Source organism: Fusarium oxysporum, chromosome XI, assembly GCF_013085055.1.
Source record: "Fusarium oxysporum Fo47 chromosome XI, complete sequence".
In the NCBI taxonomy this organism is placed as follows: domain Eukaryota; kingdom Fungi; phylum Ascomycota; class Sordariomycetes; order Hypocreales; family Nectriaceae; genus Fusarium; species Fusarium oxysporum.
Genome location: NC_072850.1, coordinates 2835497 through 2853886, shown reverse-complemented (window position 1 = coordinate 2853886; position 18390 = coordinate 2835497). Strand labels below are relative to the sequence as shown.

Here is an 18390-nt window from a genome sequence, read left to right as displayed (position 1 = left end):
GGATGACCAGATCGAGGATCTTAGCTCTGAAGATCAGGCACTTTTTCAGGACCATTTCCCCCGTACCTATCCGTTTTAATGGTATGGAGTACTGAGATATGAGCTGTTATCTATGCGGTTTCACAAGCTCAGATTCGCCCTTTCCCTTCCTGCCACTCGTTAAGACGCGATCGGGCTAGGTCAATTGAAAGACCTCGCCTTATTCGATTTCCATTAATATATTGCAGGTCTCTTCGTTCTCCGCGACCTATGAGCATCAGCACAGTAGCGTCTTTATCCCCTGTCATTCCGAGTTTCCAGTGTACAGTTCTTCGCCTACTTAGAATCACCATCAGCAGCACAAAACGATAGCCCGAAGGGTATCAAGGCGCTTCTAGATGTTTAGAGCTCCCTTCGGCTCTTCTCCTGCTACTTTGGCCATCTGATAAACTTCTCGTACAGAGATATACCCTACGAACCCTTTTTTTTTTTTTTTGCCTCTCGGACGATAGAGCTCTCGGTGAGCCGAGTGACATGGGAGACGACTTAACCTTCGAGACATCCTACACTCCCGAATCACTTCTGTGGAAGCAATGGTGGCCATCAATCCAGCCAGTCCCGTTTGGATCATCAGAAAACAAGAGAAGCACGGCAAACAGCATTTATACCCAGACTGGTCCTCTGGTCGATAGCTCATTACATGGCTACAACACTGATTTCACAGACCATTGGTATTATATCAGCCATGAGATGAATCACATGAACCCGGGGAACGGCCTTAATCCTGTCGTAGAGGATATACCCCTATTTCCAGTTCCTGAACATGAAATTTCTAAGGAATCACCTGGCCAGGGGTATTGGTACTCACCCTCGACACGAAAGACACCAAATCGAACGACAAATTGCTACTCTGGCAATCTGAAGTGTCGCAAACCCACTGGGCCAGCTCCGCTGGGTGATCCAGATATCGATCCACAGGCAACGACGAAGGGAAAATATTCACCTGTTCGCCGCACGAGCCATACCAGCAGCTACGGCACTCATCCAGCTCAACAGGGCAACGATCGCATGAAAAGAATCCGGGAACGAAACAGAATTGCAGCCAATAAGTGTCGTTCCAACCAGAGGGAAGAACAGCGGGGACTTGAGTCTAGCAAGCAGGACCTAGAGCGAATCAACCGTGATCTTTCTACCTGCGTGGCCGATCTGACATTCGAGGTGTATGAGCTTAAGATGCAACTTCTACAACAGTCGGGATGTAACTGCACCCTCATGCAGAACTACCTCATTCATGAGTCCGGTCGATACATACAAGCATTAGAAGAGAAGTCACAGCGAGAGGCCTCACATCGACGGCTGTAAGATCGGATGCGGCTCGAGCAAGGATGACAATGGGAGTAAGACGATGTAAGAATTGAGAAGATAATGAACCCAAGGGCGAAATCAAATCACAGCCTAAAAGTTCCGTTTAAAGTAGAGAGAAGATATATCTAGACTCAAGTCTCGCACGCAAGAACTAGAGCGTGTCCACCACGAGCTTTTCACTTGCGTAGCCGGTTTATCGCTCCAGGTATACGAGTTCAAAATACAGATTCTACAGCACACAGGATGTAACTGCGTTCTAATGCGGAACTACCTCGCTCATGAGTGCCAGCGATACGTGCAAGCGTTGATAGAGTAACCGCAGTCAGCGGTCTTGTTCTTGCAGGCAGGTGCCCTCATACAATGATAGTAAAAGTAATGCAGGATTACCACGGGACTACAGAAGATGTCGCAGAGATACCCCAGTCGTAGAGAGACGAGGGATGTCAAAGCAATGTCTAACCAACTAGTGGCGGCAGGCTAGGGAGCTACAGAAAGCTAGTATCTTTTTCCTTCCCCAATTACATGCCGCTAGGGCTGTAACTCGGGGTAAAATGCATAGCCTTATGGGTGGTCAATCTTCCAGAGGCGGCTGACCGAGCTAAAGGCTCTAGCGAATAGCCTGTATGATATATCAACATGTGGTAGGTGCCGGATACAGGCAACGCAGAAATGTCTCAGATCACCCTCCGCCTCCCCGCGGTGTTTATGAAAGAGACTTTCATAGTACAGGCAAGAGACAGCGGTGAGGAAGTTGTTGATATGTATGTGAATTGAGAGAGCCGCAGCGCCTGACAAAAGGATAAACATAATAGGATGAACTCTATGATAGGTTGGCTTCTCTGTCCATATCTTCCTCACTTTCGAAATAAGAGTCCCCATGAGAACCAAACCATGGTATTAGGTGGAGGAGGCCATGTATGCAAGTTTGATCACCACGTTCGCATATGACATGTCGCTTTTGGCAGAGACACAGAGCTTGCTTTTGCCGGTTGATCCTTGGCTTCGCTAACTGACGAAGGGATAGGGGAAGATGCATGCTGCACTCGCCCTTTGCAGCGACCTTGTTGCTCCCATCTCTCAGCGTTTCAATGTTGATTTTGAACTTCCAAAGGGCGGGCGTGTGTCGTAACTGGTCATTTCAAATCCCCGCAAGGCCTCGCCGTTCACTCTCTATGCATCACCCCATCTCTCGTGGATAATAAAACGAAACCGCAACATTGCCAGGTCGGTCGCCATCCGCAGCCACATGTCGGGAAGTGAGGATAACCCTTAATTAGAACGAGGCTGGAGAACTCTGCGGATATTTTCCCCACCAAGATATGTAGTCACGACGACCAGGTGGAGCTATTAAAACCCGTCCCGGCCAACGTTGCTTAAAGTGGCGGAATGTATCATTATGGTGGGCCGGTGCTGGGGCCGGGCTTGGTGGTGAAGATGTGATGGGTCCGTGCCCGAAGCCCCAACTGAAAAACTGAACCCCTTTCTTCTGGGCTAGAATGAGGCTCGATTTTTAGCTACCTGCCGTGGACCAAATAATCATCCCACTCTGCGTGATATTTGGAGAATAACGGCTAATTTCTTTTCTTTTTCTTTTTCTTTACCTTTAAAACGTGTTTTTAATTCTAAGTCTGTTTTATGTCATCTGATAAAGGCTGTTTATCATTGTCTTATCAACTAAAATTGTACTTTTTAACAATCCGTATGCGCTATAGCCCCTCATGTCGTGTCACCAAACGACATGAGTAGACTCAACGCAGGGATCAAGAAAGAATGGCAGCCCTCGATAGCACCCTTGGGTTTGTCAGCAAGGGGCTGGGCCGCTCGGCCTAGGTTGTCTCCAAGCGTCGAAGAGCGAGGACCAGACATCGACCTGTCATTTTATCACTTAATTCCCAACTTTAATTAATTAGAAGACCTGGCGTAATTACTAGTCACGCGAAGGACTGATTCCTCCATGCTATTGGTCTGGGTGGCAACTTGGAAAACCCATCTGTACTTAACAATGATCCAAGCGCAAAGGTGGTGACGAGCGCCATACCCTCCATAGCTTGAACATTGAACTCCGGTAGAGCTAAGCCAGCGCAACACGCAAGGACTGCTTTCAGGGGTTTTTTAAGTCTGATTTGTTTCCGCTAAACGTCAGATAACGCGCATGATAAGTGAACGTTGCGCCGAGCCGCACCCTTACGGCTCCCTACCCTGCAGAATCAACCATAGCACCATCAATCGGCTCAAATCAACTATGGCATTATTCTTAAGATGCTGCTACTTCTATTCGGCAACTTCGTGCGTTATTTCTTGTCCTACCATAGACGCCGTATAGTCGTTGTTTTGTCTCTGCCTTCCATTTGCGATGCCCATTTCCGCGACTTTCTTTTTGTAGCTGCACGTCGCATCGTTTTGGCCTTGTATATCTTGTCCATGACTGAGAGTCCAGACTATTCCTTGCCCCAGACGTTTCTTTTTGACAGGTCGACGTCAACCTAGTGTCTTATTCCCCTTACGAAGGATCTGCACCTCTGACTTCAGCAGAACGATCTGATGCATGGTTCCCCGCGTTCCTTTAGCAAGGTGATCTACACCACCCAAAATTGATGTTTGTGAACTTCCCTGGTGTCTGTATATTCGACTTTTGATGAAGTCCGATTGTGAAATCACCTCAATCAGATTGTTTGGCGTTTTAGACACCTAAGGTACCGGCAACTTGCCGACCCCTGGGACTGGTGTCGACGTCCTTAGCTTTACGCCAAGCTTGGAAATCACACTTTCGGAGCTCAGAAGCGCAAGACCTGCGCCTAAGAAGCCTCTTCGAACGTTCTTCCCCGTCATAGAGTCTTGGAATGCTACGTAAAACGCGGGAAAGAAGTCCTCCTTGCTGACGGGACTTGTACCCGTCCTTATTCTCTTCTCGATTTGTTGATCATACGCCTGCTTTAACGGGACGAAACACTCAACATTAGAGGGTAAAGTATTTGAGATGAATGAGCCGGCATGAAGAGTGTAACGATTTTATGCTCCTTGCAGTAGTTAAGACTCAAAGCCCGCAGAGTGGTGACGTTCGTGACCATCTAGGATCAGGAGGCGGTAATCACTCATACTTCGCGACTTGGTATGCTTGTTGGAATATTTTTACAACTTCTAGGCCTATTTGGTTCGCCTTCCAGCCGTTATCGGCAGTGGCGATAACCCAGTCTTGTGACAGAGGGCTATCTTGTTACTACGTCAAGGGTGATTCCTTACCCGCCCCAGCGATGAACGGCGACAGCCACCAACCCTCTGAACACACGCGTTGTACCACCGTAACCCATTCACGGTTTCCACGTTCAGCCGTTTTCGTGCCTGAACACCTTTCTGCACTTGTAATAACCTGTTGAGATAACACTCATCATGAAGCCAGTCTCGTCAAAGTTTGTAAGTACTCGATACTATGATGGCACATTTTGCGATTTCTATCGGACCGGGGCCACTCGAAGGCAGCCTCGAGCTGCTAGACTTATAAGCTAACTACCGCATTCCTGAAGATCAGACTTGATGAGCGGCTGCTATTTGGCAGGGACGCCTCGTTCTCCTGCTGACGGGTAACAGGCTCGATACGATGCGCCGTTTGTGTCGATGATATGCTGGATGGTGTGGTCTGTTATCGTGTCTTGCAGAAAATGCACTTGACGGGGAAGTCTAATTTCATATCGGGAACGACTGAGCCTCTCCTATACCAAAAACATTGTGTAATTAGATCATAGATAGAGACCCCTAGCTCAGAACATCCTGTGCCACAGTAGGGGACTTTTCGGGGCCGATGGCCCCTGGACGAAAAACACATATACATACATTTGCCCCTCCAAGGGGATTGTGTGGCGTATAGCCTCAGGACGAAAACTAATCTAATTTAGTCTAGTCTAATCTAACATGTCCACCGCCATCGATCTGAGTCATGAGGTTCACTGTTTATGCAATGTTGATCAATCTCTCGACTCAATTGACGAAGAAGAAACATGGTACGCATAGGCTTGCATTTTCGAAACCAAACCTATCATGAATGACTGTAGTGATAGCTGTCGTGTTGCGGTCCCCGTTTAATGACAAATCTGGAGATCGTGACTTTACCTCATGAGGATGCAACCCCGAGTCTAGAACTACCAAATCCAACGATTGGGAATATTTAAGCATTAGCAGAAATGCGCACATTGATGAGATTCGAGTCATTCATAGGTAATTGCCAAAAATTTTGATACATAATCTACGCAATCCATGCTTGGCATCTGTAATGTGACATCAGGCACGGCATCTTAGAGGCTGAAGAAGAATTTGCTAGCACTGAGCGATCCACTTCGCCTCTTCTGGCTCAGGGGCCGAGACGTTCTAAAACGACTGTGCGTGTAGATCTGTGACATCATTCTTCGGAATCACTCCGTCTTCTGCGCGGAACAGCATTTTCCCATACTCCAAACCAATAATACACAGAGAATATCTGGGGCTATTGTCTGAGCCTCGGTTGCCAGGAGACAGTCTCCACTAAGGGTCTCTTCTTCCGTCTAATAACCGATAGAGTTCATCTCAATAATCCTTGACTTGATCTTGACGAGTCACACCCTGTTGGTAGTCATGAATACAAACATCTTCAGTGTGAATTTGAAAGCTTTTACTCCTCTAACGGAGAATAGAAGAGAGTCACGGAAACGCTTATATTTCCTGGTTGACGAATCGTCTAAGTCACATCACCAAGATCACCAAAGGACCGAATGCTCCGGGTCAGGGAATCCATATCTTTACCGTCACTAGCGTAAATACTACCTCAGCACTTTGGGTTAATCTCATGGAGACAACAGGAGATAAGTCTCCGCAGAGCGATTAACATTTTTGTCCCATTATTATACTTTTCGGATATGAGTGAGATTTTTGGTAAAGTTCCCACGCACGGCCCGAGATCTGCGGCTTGAGATCGACTGGCTCCCTACGATGCGGGGCCTTTCAATCATCAAATTCCACAAGTTTGGGTCAGACTAGTCAAAGATATGAAGGGCTGGGGAACCCCACGACTTAGGAGTGTGGACTCAACATTTGGGCTCTTCCAAGGCCATATTCCCTGGCCTTTCTTGTTTACTACGCGAGTCTTCTGACACCAGATTTCGCTTCTGCTGGTCATTCCTTACACTCGTTTCACCATGAGCTCTGTTACAGACTACAAGGTTGCCTCAATGGCTTTGGGGTTCTCACTTGGCTTTGGCTTCTTGACTGTCTGGCAGGCCATCAAACAAACGAAGCGGAACCGAAATCCTTTACGAAGTGCATACATCTACATGATCTGGGGAGAAATCGCGGCGAATGTTGGACTCGGAATACTTGGCTATTTGTTCCTCAATGGAGTGATCAAGCCTGGGTATGTACTAATTCGAGGAACGTGGGTGCTCTTCGTCTAACGGTACTAGCATCCCGATTTTCTCCTTCATCTTACTCTTCTGGGTATTTGAGATCCAGCTTTTGATGCAAATCATCATCAACAGAATCAGCATCATCGCCGAGTCTCGACAAACGATCCAAAGACTAAAATGGGGTACCGCTTTCGCCGTAACATGTATCAACATTGCTGTGTTCTGCATCTTCATCCCGTCGCACATGGACCCCCCTGTGAGCCAAACGTAATTCATACAAACGTTAGGCTGCATTGTCTTTATGCTGATATGTGCTAGGTTTGTCACTATAAACATGTACTGGGATAGAGCCTCAAAGATTCTCATTTGTATCATCGATGCTGGACTTAACTGGTACTTTCTTCGCATTGTTCAGGAAAGGCTTGTGAAAGAGAGTCGTCTTACCAAGTATCGACCACTGGTCTCATTCAATGCAAAGTTGATGATTCTGTCGGTGGGTATGGATGTATGTCTACATAATTCCTCTTCTGGAACTGCTACTAATATTTGCGATTAGATATTGCTGATCGGCCTTATGTCGCTTCCCAACCAGACGGTATTCATCCAGTTCCATCCCGTCGTCTACCTGGTCAAACTTAACATCGAAATGTCCATGGCTTCTCTGATTACCCGACTCGCCCGAAAGAAGATGACCGACGAACTATATCCCTCCATGTCATACTCTGCCACTCCCAAAGGCCAAACTCACGACGATCTTGAGCACGCCCAAGGGTTTGACGCTTCTATACAAATGACGCATAAGTCGAAAGCCGCATCCCGGTCAGAAGATTCACTCGAAGGACTATCAGACGTATCCGAACCCCCGAATGGTATTCATCGACGAATTGAAGTCAAGATTGAGTCTGAACCTGGCGAGCAAGATCGGGCTGCGGGTAAGGGAGTCATTTTTGGTCCTGTAGAGGTTGAACTGCCCTCTCCACGCGGCGAAGGGCGACCGAAGAGGAGCCGCTATGAGAACATCGAGCGGGGGCAGGGAGTATCTTAAGAATGAATTGTTTCTCGATCCGCGATCTCTTAAGTTATTTAATATTTATGTAAATGCTGATTATATAGAAGCTAATTATCATCAGTTTATAAGAAAACATAAAATCACAGAACAGACATAATATCACTCAGAATTAAATATAAAACCCTTGATAGTGTCTTCATACTCATAAGCCAAACTCCCCTTGTCGACTCAAGACCCCGTTTATAACCTCTTCGGGATATCCGTTCTCAAAATCACATGCCACCCAACCTTGATTGCCTTCATACTCCTCTGGCAATAGACAGTTGGCCACGACCTTTCCGCCGGTGAGCTTCGCCCAAGGCCCGTGCGACATATATGGCACGAGAGGATAGGCTGGGACATCTTCGAAATGAAACTCGTCCATCGACGGCCTACATCTTGTAGCAAATGCCCACGTCATGTCGTTCACATCAAAGGGATTAATATCCTCGCCCACCACTAGTAGACGATGAATCTGCATGCCACACTTATTGCGGAATACTAAATCTCCGAGCTTGATGTAAAATTCTTTGGCGGTAGTGTTCAGTGCTGCTAGCTTCATCCGGTCGACTTGCAGGGCTGCCCAAATGCCCTGAGTCTTGAACAGAGCGAATACTTAAGTCACAGGAAAGCCGTGGTCTTGAAGCAACTGACGAATCTCGGCCGAAGCGAAAGTTCCTATCATGGTAAGTGTCTCATCTGCAATGGTGTGCTCAACTCAACGTACTTCAAAATGTTGAATGAATTGACGATCAACGTCAACTCAACGTCAATCAATATCGAAGACGGATTACATAAACATCAATCCATTTTGAGTTATCGTTGATTGAATGCATGTATGTATGTATGTATGTATGTATGTATGTATGTATGTATGTGTATTTTTCGTCCGGGGGGCCGTCGACCCTAAAAAGTCACCTGCTGGGGCATAGGACGTGCTAGGCTAAACTAAATACAATCGCTGCCATACTGAGTCTCACTCAGATCATTTGCAAGGCCTCTTGGATGGGAGTCGTATATATTTTCGAGCTGTTTCTGTTCTCAATACCCCAAAAAGGCACCTCCTACTCGTAGCCAGTCCTACAGTAGTTTCCGCTGAAGCACGTCCTACAGGACATCAATACAGTTGATCTTAGCAGAGCTTCCGTCCAGCAGCGTCTCTATCTAGTTCATCCAGCATATCATCGGCATAAAGGCGCATTGCTTCCAAGAGGGCATCCCGTCAGCGGGAACAGATCCCTCTCCAGCCAAGAATTATCTTACACGGATAGATCAAATAGCTTTCCACACTCTAAGGCAGGAAGCCTATGCTCTCTCAGATCGCCAGTAGCTGCAGCCTAAAACCGTGCATGCTTGGGGAAAACCCTCACAGGAGAAAAATACAAGGCGGCCAGAACGCTGCTCTGTAGACGAGGCATTCGCCTCGTTCCACGATATCTGGGTAAGCTCCGTACCATTTCAACCCAGTGTTGGAAAATCCGGGAATCCCCTTTCCCTTCAGGATTCAGACGGCTAGTCTGAAAGTCCTAGATTTAGAGTTCAAAGCCTTAGATGAAATCATCTAGAGATACAGCCCCGAGAAGAACTCTGATCTCAATAATTAACAATCAAGTTAAACAAATATATATGTTCCACTCAGCACTACTGCGCAATATAAACAACACCAACAAAAAGGAATGGACCCATGGGAAGCTATAAATGGGCATGGTTCCTGGTATCGCTCCACTGATGTGAGGCTCAGGACGATCTTTTGTCTAAACCGAAACCGCCTTCTCCCCGGGCAAAAATAGTTATCCTTTGAGCGGTACAGCCCTTGAGGAGGTCGCTCGCCCCACTTTACTTAGTCACAAGGTTAGTACGTGCGGGGTACCGGAAGTTCGTGAGATATTCAATATCTACAAAATACCACCAAAAACTCATGCTAATTGATATCTATTGAAACAATGAATTCCCCGCCGGCTCTCAATGAAATACAAGCAAAGGAATATGACTTCGATAATCATAGCTTTCACACACATGCACAGCAAAGAGGCCTAGGCTCTACCGGAATAATAGTTAACCCGCCTGAAGAGGCAGCCGGTTGCAACTTCATGCCTTTTAAGTTAGAAGATCGTGATTTTCACATCAACATACTGCCTCCAGCACCACTCGAGCTATTCCATCTTTTTACATCTTTGTCCCTCGTACAGTCATGGGTCTATTACAGCGATAGCTAGGTCTCTTATCTTACGCAAAATGGCGTTATTGATAGTCATAGCTCGGCCATTTCCGACCAGCCACGGATCAACCGATAGGACGGGCTCTCGGCTGCACAAGTATATGTATGGCTCGGGTTGCTGATTTACCTAGGAATCCATAAGGAGAATACAATCAAGAGCCGTTGGAGCCCACCTTCCCTAGGTGTTCAGGCTCCCCTGCATTCAACCATCAGGTTCATGCCTCTATGGAGGTTCCAGTTAATCTCACACTATATACGGACTTTTGGCCACACTTTGCTTGACTTAGGCAACGAAGAGGACCTTCCGAAGGCATTCCAAGCTGCTGAACTGTGGTCTGACCTGATATAGAAGTTGTTAGCCTAGCTCTATATACCAGGGAATAATGTTACTGTGGATGAGTGTATGGTCCCTTTTACAGGCAGAGGCAAGGATACAACTTTCGTCAAGAATAAGCCCGCACCCCTAGGGTTTAGAGTCTGGGTTATCACTCAAAATGGCCTCTTTATCCGGTGGCTGTGGCATGTAAAGGCATCACCATATACCGCTGTTATCGTCGAGCTGCCAAAGAAGAAGCCGGCTGCCAAGCCGCAATAGAGGAAGAAGGGGAAGGGAAGGCCTAAGGAGATTGTGGCCCTCAGCAATACAGCAGGAGTCGTTAATCACCTAGTTAATATGCTGCCAAAGCAGACATATCATGTCTTTATGGATAACCTCTTCTCCTCGCCTAATCTCTTCGGTCCCCTTCAAGAAGCCGGTCATGGGGCTATAGGCATAGCCTACCCTAACTGTGGCATCACCAAGGAGCTCAAGCTTGCAAAAGGGAAGGATAAGGCAGGTGCCTCAGGCTTTAAGTATAATGAAGTAAAGTCGATCCCTACAATTAATGGCCTCGTACGCCCGAGGGACTTATTTATATGTATTTCCCTTACTAATTCGTCCTTCTTAGGTCGCTCGAATCGCTTGGAAGGATAACAGCCTCGTGTTATTTCTCTCCACCGTATACAGCGGTGCCGATGACCAACGCACCCCAAAGAGAAGGAAGAAGCCTGCTGACAAATGGGGACAATCCAAGCCGATACAGGAGACCTTTGGTGATGCCACAATAAAGATTATTTCAATACCGACTATATCTGCTTCTTACAACGATAAAATGAATCATTAGACCGAGGAGATCAGATAAGGTCCTATACGAGCTATAAGCACCGATTTCACCGTGGCCCGTGGCAGGCGTTGCTTTGGTCTTTCCTTCTTCATATAGCACTTGCGAACAGATTCATTTTGCAGCTTAAGACCTTACAGCCGCGGTGGTCGCCTTACAAGACCCTCAAGAGCTGGAAGAGGTGCATTTCTGACGCCCTATTCATCAAATTTGCCCGAGAAAGCGGCGCAAGAAAGAGATATCAATCATGTCAATAGGGGGATATTCTCAGATTGCTTTGCTTGCCAAGGCTTCAGGCAGGGGTAGCCCCGACCTTTTTAAAAAGGAAGATTGAAAATACTCTCTTACAGCCGATAATAGCTAATGCGCTAAGTCGGCATCGAGGAGGCTTAGGTAGGCAGGCCTGGTACGGCTGCCAAGTCTGTAAGGTAGCTCTTTATAACAATCAAAACTGCTAGGACTTTTACCATCATACAAATTAGTATGTAAGGAGAAGTACCGTTAGATTTATTCATTTTGATTGGTCCTATGCCCCTGTTGTGAGCCGAAGGGCTATACTGCTCAAAGGGATAGGTTTACCTTGCATAAGCCCCTTCGCTTAATAGGCGAATACAAGGGTAAGAGGCTTATTTATTTATCTCATTGATGAGGGAAACGTTTGTTTATAAACTTCTTAAGCTTTAGAGAAACTTTAAAGGGGTTCCCAGTGGCCCCCAGTAAATGCCGATTAAGTCCCGGTCAAGCGGGCTCACCTGGAAAAACCCGTCTGCTCTTGTTTTTAGTCAAGAATGAATGGCGTTGACTAAAATCTCCTGTGGCTTAGCCCGGTGATAATGGCTTGCCTGGATTGTCTTAGATGCTAGTTAGAATCGGCAATGCCGACCAATGACACCCCTTCAGCGTCATTTAGACAAATTTATGCCTACAGCAAGGTTATCTAGCTAGTTAAGAACCTTAGAATAAATCTATCTCGGCGACTCTAATATGCAGGCACAATTTAAATACTGCAATAGTAGAACGAGGTAAACTCCTTATAAGACTATTATTTTCTTATAATACCAAAGCTAGGGGTGTATATCTGCGTTGATTTCCTCGTCTTATAAACATAAAATTCTTTTAATTCTTTTAATTTCAATTTTGTTTATTTATTTATTTATTTATTATCTTTTTTCGTATTCCTTGTTTATTTCTCTCTTATATTTCTTATCGTATCATGAACAGCCTGAATGGCCCTGCCAAAGTCCTACGGCAGCCAAGATGGTCAGCGAAACAGGTCCTATCACCGCGTCTTTGGCGATCAACATGACCATCGCCGGCTTCTTTGCGGTTGCATACTACAATTGCGTCGAAATCCTTATCTCGCTTCTTGATCACTTTAAGCAACACGACGGCCTCTATTTCTAGAGCATGCTAATAGTAACGTTAGGAATCATGCTTTACTTAATAGTGGTATTGTTTTGCTACTATAGCTTAGGGCCTAACTTCCCACTGGCGGTCTTAATATGTATCGGATGGTATGCTATAGTGACTGGCCAGTCTGTCATTCTCTACTCCTGCCTACATCTTATTATTGCAAATAGAGCAAAGAGCTGCTAGATCCTGGTTATAATTGTCACGAACTTTTATATCCTTTACATTCTGGTTACAGTTCTGTTCCTTGGCAGTAATATATAAAATTCCGACTAGTTTCTTCCCGCGTTCGAGATCTATAAGCGGATACAACTTGCTAGATTCTCTATACAAGAGTCTATAATTTCAGGCCTTTACATCTAGGAAGCAGCCCACAGACTCCAGCCTATCTTTGCAATTAGAAGGGCCATAGAGCGCAAGGCGATAAGACACCTCATAATAGTCAACATCTTGGTTATACTGCTCGACATAAGCCTTCTTCTTACTTAATATCTGGACCACTTCCAGATCTAAATAACATATAAGCCGGTGGTTTATAGCATCAAGCTGAAGATAGAATTCGTTATGCTCAACAGGCTGCTGCTCCTTGTTCGGCACAGGGAGTGCAACTGTATACTAGTTATAGACAAGCCTGAAGGTAGTGTTCCTCGGTCGTTTAGTGACCCCGAATTTCGTTCATTTGAACGAGGTCCACGTTCTAGGAGATCCAATGATGATGTGATTTAACTACATTACGTCCCGCCCACTAATGCATTATCACCTCTAGGCAATCCAACGGCATCCCCATTTACTTTCTCGATATAAGTCGTGGCCGCGGCACATGGCATCACGGGAATCCTAACAATAATTCAGCAACGACTTTGCCTGGCTAACTATAATTTAAAAATAATCTAGAGGCCAAATGATTTGCACCAGTATAGTAAAGTTCCCTATTACAGTATATATCGAAATATAACATTTGGATGATATTATATACCAAGTATGAAGTGATTCCAAGCCAGACTACGCCGTTGCGATAGGTTTGAAGTTTGGATGATTACTTTTGAGGTGGTGAAAGCCGATCGGGATGCAGCCAAAATGAGAGCGGCAATCGGTGAGCATTGGATGGCCAGCGTTGGCCCGTGCATTTCGCTACACGCAGGTCTAGGCAGTCGCCCAGATGATTATGCCGTAGTCCCAGGGTTGACTGTATCAAAGGGAGGACTGCATTTTTAACTACACGCGAAGGGATCAGAAGAATCATCGTTGTTTGGGAGAAAATTCGTGGTGGAGACTGCCCGTCATGGCGGACCCAATAGGGGCCGAGATCGTAGTGGAGCAGGATGACGCCCCCTTTTCGACGCCAAAGAGACCGAGTCGAATGGTAAGGGCTAACGAGCAAGGTCCGAGATACGGCGCGATAATTGGAAGACACTGCCAAAGAAACGCGAAAAACTACCCGGTAGACGACGCGAAATGTACCAGCCGAAGAACAGATCGACTGACTGACCGAAACCCGAAAGAGTAGCGGCAGTGGCAGTAGCAGCGATGGAAGGGCAATGCTGCAGAAGGCGCTAGATCTCCTGGCAGAGTTACACAGGGAGACTAAGAGGCTGCAGGAAGCGCTAAGGGAATAAATAGAGATAACTAAGGAACTCAAGGAAGCTATTATAAAGCAGGAAGAGATAGTATGTAAGATAGGTAAGCAGATAGTAGAGATTAAGGATTAGATAACTAAGGAGCTATAATGCATCTATAAGCAGCTTAAAACTATTATTATAAATATAATAGATAGACCTTAATAATTATATACTAATATTATATGACTAATACTATTCTTACCTTATAATAATTTAAGGACCTTAGCTGCTTCTCTGAACCCTATAGATATGCCTTATTGCATAATTAATATTTCTAGACTAAAAGAAAATAAGGCTAGGCTCTCGGCTAGGATAATCTAAGTAATAGTAAAAAATAAAGTCTATACTAAACTAGATAATCCTATATAGTAATGCTAAGTAATAACTAAGGACCTAAAGAATCCCTACCATATTAGGATTACCTATAGGGATAAGAGTAAGCATAAGATTATAAAATATATAGCAGAGATAAAACTGGCCCTAAGAGCCCGGATCCTATAAGATAACCTATACCCTATTAGAGTAGATAATATTAGCTATATTGCAGTGCTAAATAAGAGGAATAAAGTTTAAACTAAGATTACTAAGATACTTAGCTAAGAAAATAACACTAAGGTTATAAAGATAGTATAGCTTAGTAAGAGAGATATCCCTAAGGCATATAGCTTAATAGTTATATATCTTAAAAAACAATTAAAAGCTAGGCAGTTTATTAATAAAGGATTCTTTATGGCTAAAGGAGAATCCAGTACTATAAAGGCATTCAAATATTATAACTACCCTAAGTAATATTATAACTGCTAATAAATTATAAGCTATAAGACCTATTAGTATAATAGATTATAAGTCTATAAGAGGTATATATAAGAAGGCTATTACTATAGTATATATATAAGAATAATTCTAAAATATATCCTATATAGCGGCCCCTATAAGTTATATAGCAGATATAATAGTTAGGTTTCTAAATAGGTAAACTAGTCTATATTAGGTTTATATTTGCAGATAATATAAGGCATAATACTAAGTAATACAGAGTATTATATCTCTTAATAATTAGTAATATATATTAGGCTTATTAATATAAAGATACTTTATTAATAGCTAGTAAGCTAAGTTCTATAAAAGTGCTAATAAATATATTTTATATACTAAAGTAATTATATAAGGAATAATAAGTATTAGGTTAAATTATTCCTAGTATATAATATTTCTAGCATATAGTATTCTAATATCTATTATCTTAATATAATAAAAGTATTAATTAGTTAATATAAGTTAGGTAGATCTTTTATAGCTCATACCTTATATAGGGTTTTTATAGGGTATATATAATATAACTACTAAGGTTATAATATAATCTCCCCCCTTTATTAGGTCTTGCCCTTAAGACCTGTTATCCTAGCTGCTAAAATCCTTCTTTTAGTTAATTCTAACTTAACCCTTCTACTATTATATTATATAATATCTAATTATATTTTTAAATAGTATTCTTATAAATCTTATTAATCTCGCGAGGTTAATAAAGAACTTAAGCGAATTTATAAAGAGTATAAGATTACTATACTAGCTAATTCTATCTATAATTTTAGAGATAAAGCCAAAATGCCTTATACTTATTATTTTTATAGGAATATACAGTGCATAATATCTGCAGATTCTAGTTATTATAATAAGTATATCTAGAGTAAAAAATCCTATAATAGTATATAGGTTACTTCTTCTTATAAGTTATTCTTTATAGCCTTATTATCTATTTCCTAGAGTGCTAACTTTCTTAAGTTATAACTTTAATAAAGTAAGAAAAAAAGTTAGAAAATAATAAGGATAAAGTAAGTAAGGATTTACTTAGGCTTTATAAGGAAATAGCTGCCTTATAGTCTTATCTGGCTGCTACTGCTAGCTATTTATTATATATCTATAAAATTAAGAGTAAAGTAAGAGAGAAGTATTTTAAAGCTACTTATTAGGGTTTACAGGAGGTAAAGTAATAAGATAACTTATTATTAATATTAGATGCTTATAAGTATATATTAGTTAAGGACCTCTAGGTTAACTATATCCTAAATAATATTAACTAATCTGCTTTTAGTTTAGGGGATAATTTTCTTAATACTTTGCCTTTATTTAATTCTAATAAAAATTCTTTAGGAGTTATTAAGTATTAATAAGGTATTTAAATAGTTCCTATATATTTTTACTTTCTAAGTAGTTTTTTTATTTAATAAGGTACTTTATTTTTTTATTAACCTTTCTTATTTCCTTAATTACTTTTACCTTATAGACTTTTAGTCTTATAATCTATTATAGTTTATTATTAGTTTTAATATATATTATATTAGCAGCTAATTTTAATATTAAGATATAATAGATTAGGTAATATCTAATATTTAGAGGTAAATCTAATTTATATTTATTTTTCCCTGTCTTTTATTTAATCTTAACTAGTCTTAGGTACTTATAGTCTAGTTTATAACTTAGTTAGTCTGTTTTAATGTTTTTAGTAGATAAATAGATTATATCCCCTTTCTTAAAGGTTAGTCCCTTTAACCTCTTAGGGTTATAATATCTCTATATCCTTTTTCTAATAAATTCTAGCTTTATTTTAAGTTTATTATATATTTCCTTTAGCTTATTACTTATAATAATAGCTATAGGGTTTATATTCTTAGGTTCTTAAGCATTATAATATATATTTAATATAAATCTAGCATTTATAGTAAATAGCATAAGTTTTATACTTTTATTATAGGCAATATTATAAGCTAATTAGGCATTTAATAGTTTCTTAACCTAGTTATCCTATTTATAATTAATATAATACTAAAGGTATTATTTTAGTACTTAGTTTATTTATTCTATCTAACTATCTGCCTGCAGTCTAAAAGCTATTATAAGTTGGTATTTAACTCCTATAAGTGCTATAAGTAACTACTAAAATTTAAAGGTAAATATTAGTCCTCTATTTAATAGGATTTCTTTTAGTAATTCTTATTCTCTTACTACCCTATTATAGAGGATATAAGCTATAACTTTTATATTTATTGCCTCTTTATAGGGTAAATAAATTAAGAATTTTATAAGTCTATTTATAATAACTATAATACTATTATAGAAGATTCTAGTTAAGGGGTCTTTAAATAATAGTAATTTAATTATAAAGTCTATTATAATTAAACTTTATAGTTATTTTATAACTTTAATTAGTTATAGTTCTCTATAAGGTTTATATTATTATACTTTTATTTTAATATAAATATTATATTTCCTAATAACTTCTTTTACTACCTTTTATATAATTTAATATCCTTATTATATTAGCTATTTTAAGGTCTTAGTAACTCCTTAGTATTTATACAGTAGGTATATATAGAATTCCTAGATAAACTTCTATAGATCTCCTAGAATTTCCTTAATATTTACTACTTATATTTATTCTAATATTTATATTTATTAGGTAAATTAATATTCTCCTTTATTATTCTTCTCTAGTATTTATTTTTTAGCCTTTATAGTGCTAGTATTATAATCTAGTTATTAGCTAATTATATTTACTTTTTTATTTTTAGATCCCTTATAATAAATAATTATAAAATTAAACTTATATAAGTACTCTGCATAGTATAATTATTATTAGTTAAGTTTATATATTATAGTAAAGTATAAAATATTCTAATAGTTAGTATAAACCTTAACCTAATATCTACTTCCTATTAAGTAGTATTTAAACTCCTTAAAATAGTTAATAATTACTAAGAATTCCTTAATATAGATTAAATAGTTAAGTTCTGCTTTATATAACTTATATAAATAAAAGGCAATAAGGTATAATTTTCCTATATTATCTTATTAACTAATTTATCCTCCTAGTATAAAGTCTAATAAATCTATTTCTAGCTTAATTTCTTTATCTAGATTAAATATTATTAATATAGGTTTACTAAGGATTAATTATTTAAGCCTATTAAAGGCTTCTTATGCCTTATTATTTTAGGCAAAGGGCTTATCCTTTTTAGTAAGTTTTATTAAGGGGTTTATAATCTTACTAAAGTTTTTAATAAACTATTTATAGTAATTAGTAAAACCTAAGAAGGCTTATATTTGTTTAATATTATTAGGTACCTTTTATTTTATTACTATAAATACTTTTTTCTTTTTTATTTAGATTTCTCTAGGTATAATAATATATCCTAAGAAGTTTACCTTTATAATATAGAAGTAA

At 40.8% G+C, this 18390-nt stretch overlaps 4 protein-coding genes across 4 annotated transcripts; 3 read left to right on the top strand and 1 right to left on the bottom strand.

Annotated features, from left to right (window-relative positions):
* Positions 1-513: 513 nt before the first annotated feature.
* On the top strand, positions 514-1375 carry FOBCDRAFT_171223 (uncharacterized protein; the record flags this gene model as incomplete). The annotated part of the gene is made up of 1 exon (XM_054707709.2): positions 514-1375. One exon carries the CDS (start codon positions 514-516, stop codon positions 1339-1341), a length of 828 nt encoding a protein of 275 aa, XP_054563684.1. The 3' UTR covers positions 1342-1375.
* Positions 1376-6252: 4877 nt separating this feature from the next.
* Positions 6253-7862, top strand: FOBCDRAFT_192743 (uncharacterized protein). The gene is made up of 4 exons (XM_054707708.2): positions 6253-6721; positions 6771-6980; positions 7032-7218; positions 7270-7862. Exons 1-4 carry the CDS (start codon positions 6507-6509, stop codon positions 7756-7758), a joined length of 1101 nt encoding a protein of 366 aa, XP_054563683.1. The 5' UTR covers positions 6253-6506; the 3' UTR covers positions 7759-7862.
* Positions 7863-7924: 62 nt separating this feature from the next.
* FOBCDRAFT_245597 (uncharacterized protein) lies at positions 7925-8446 on the bottom strand (the record flags this gene model as incomplete). The annotated part of the gene is made up of 2 exons (XM_059610707.1): positions 7925-8353; positions 8387-8446. The coding sequence occupies 2 exons, from the start codon at positions 8444-8446 to the stop codon at positions 7925-7927; spliced, it is 489 nt and encodes a 162-aa protein (XP_059468123.1).
* Positions 8447-14801: 6355 nt separating this feature from the next.
* FOBCDRAFT_148682 (uncharacterized protein) lies at positions 14802-14957 on the top strand (the record flags this gene model as incomplete). The annotated part of the gene is made up of 1 exon (XM_059608293.1): positions 14802-14957. A coding segment is annotated over one exon (156 nt), but the record flags the coding sequence as incomplete, so codon positions are not given.
* Positions 14958-18390: the final 3433 nt, after the last annotated feature.

Bases quoted from the DNA above. Each gene is read 5' to 3' on its own strand.
- FOBCDRAFT_192743 (XM_054707708.2), top strand. From the start codon at position 6,507: ATGAGCTCTGTTACAGACTACAAGGTTGCCTCAATGGCTTTGGGGTTC. The intron at 6,722-6,770 runs GTATGTACTAAT...TAACGGTACTAG, and splicing joins AATGGAGTGATCAAGCCTGG to CATCCCGATTTTCTCCTTCA. The intron at 6,981-7,031 runs GTAATTCATACA...GATATGTGCTAG, and splicing joins GACCCCCCTGTGAGCCAAAC to GTTTGTCACTATAAACATGT.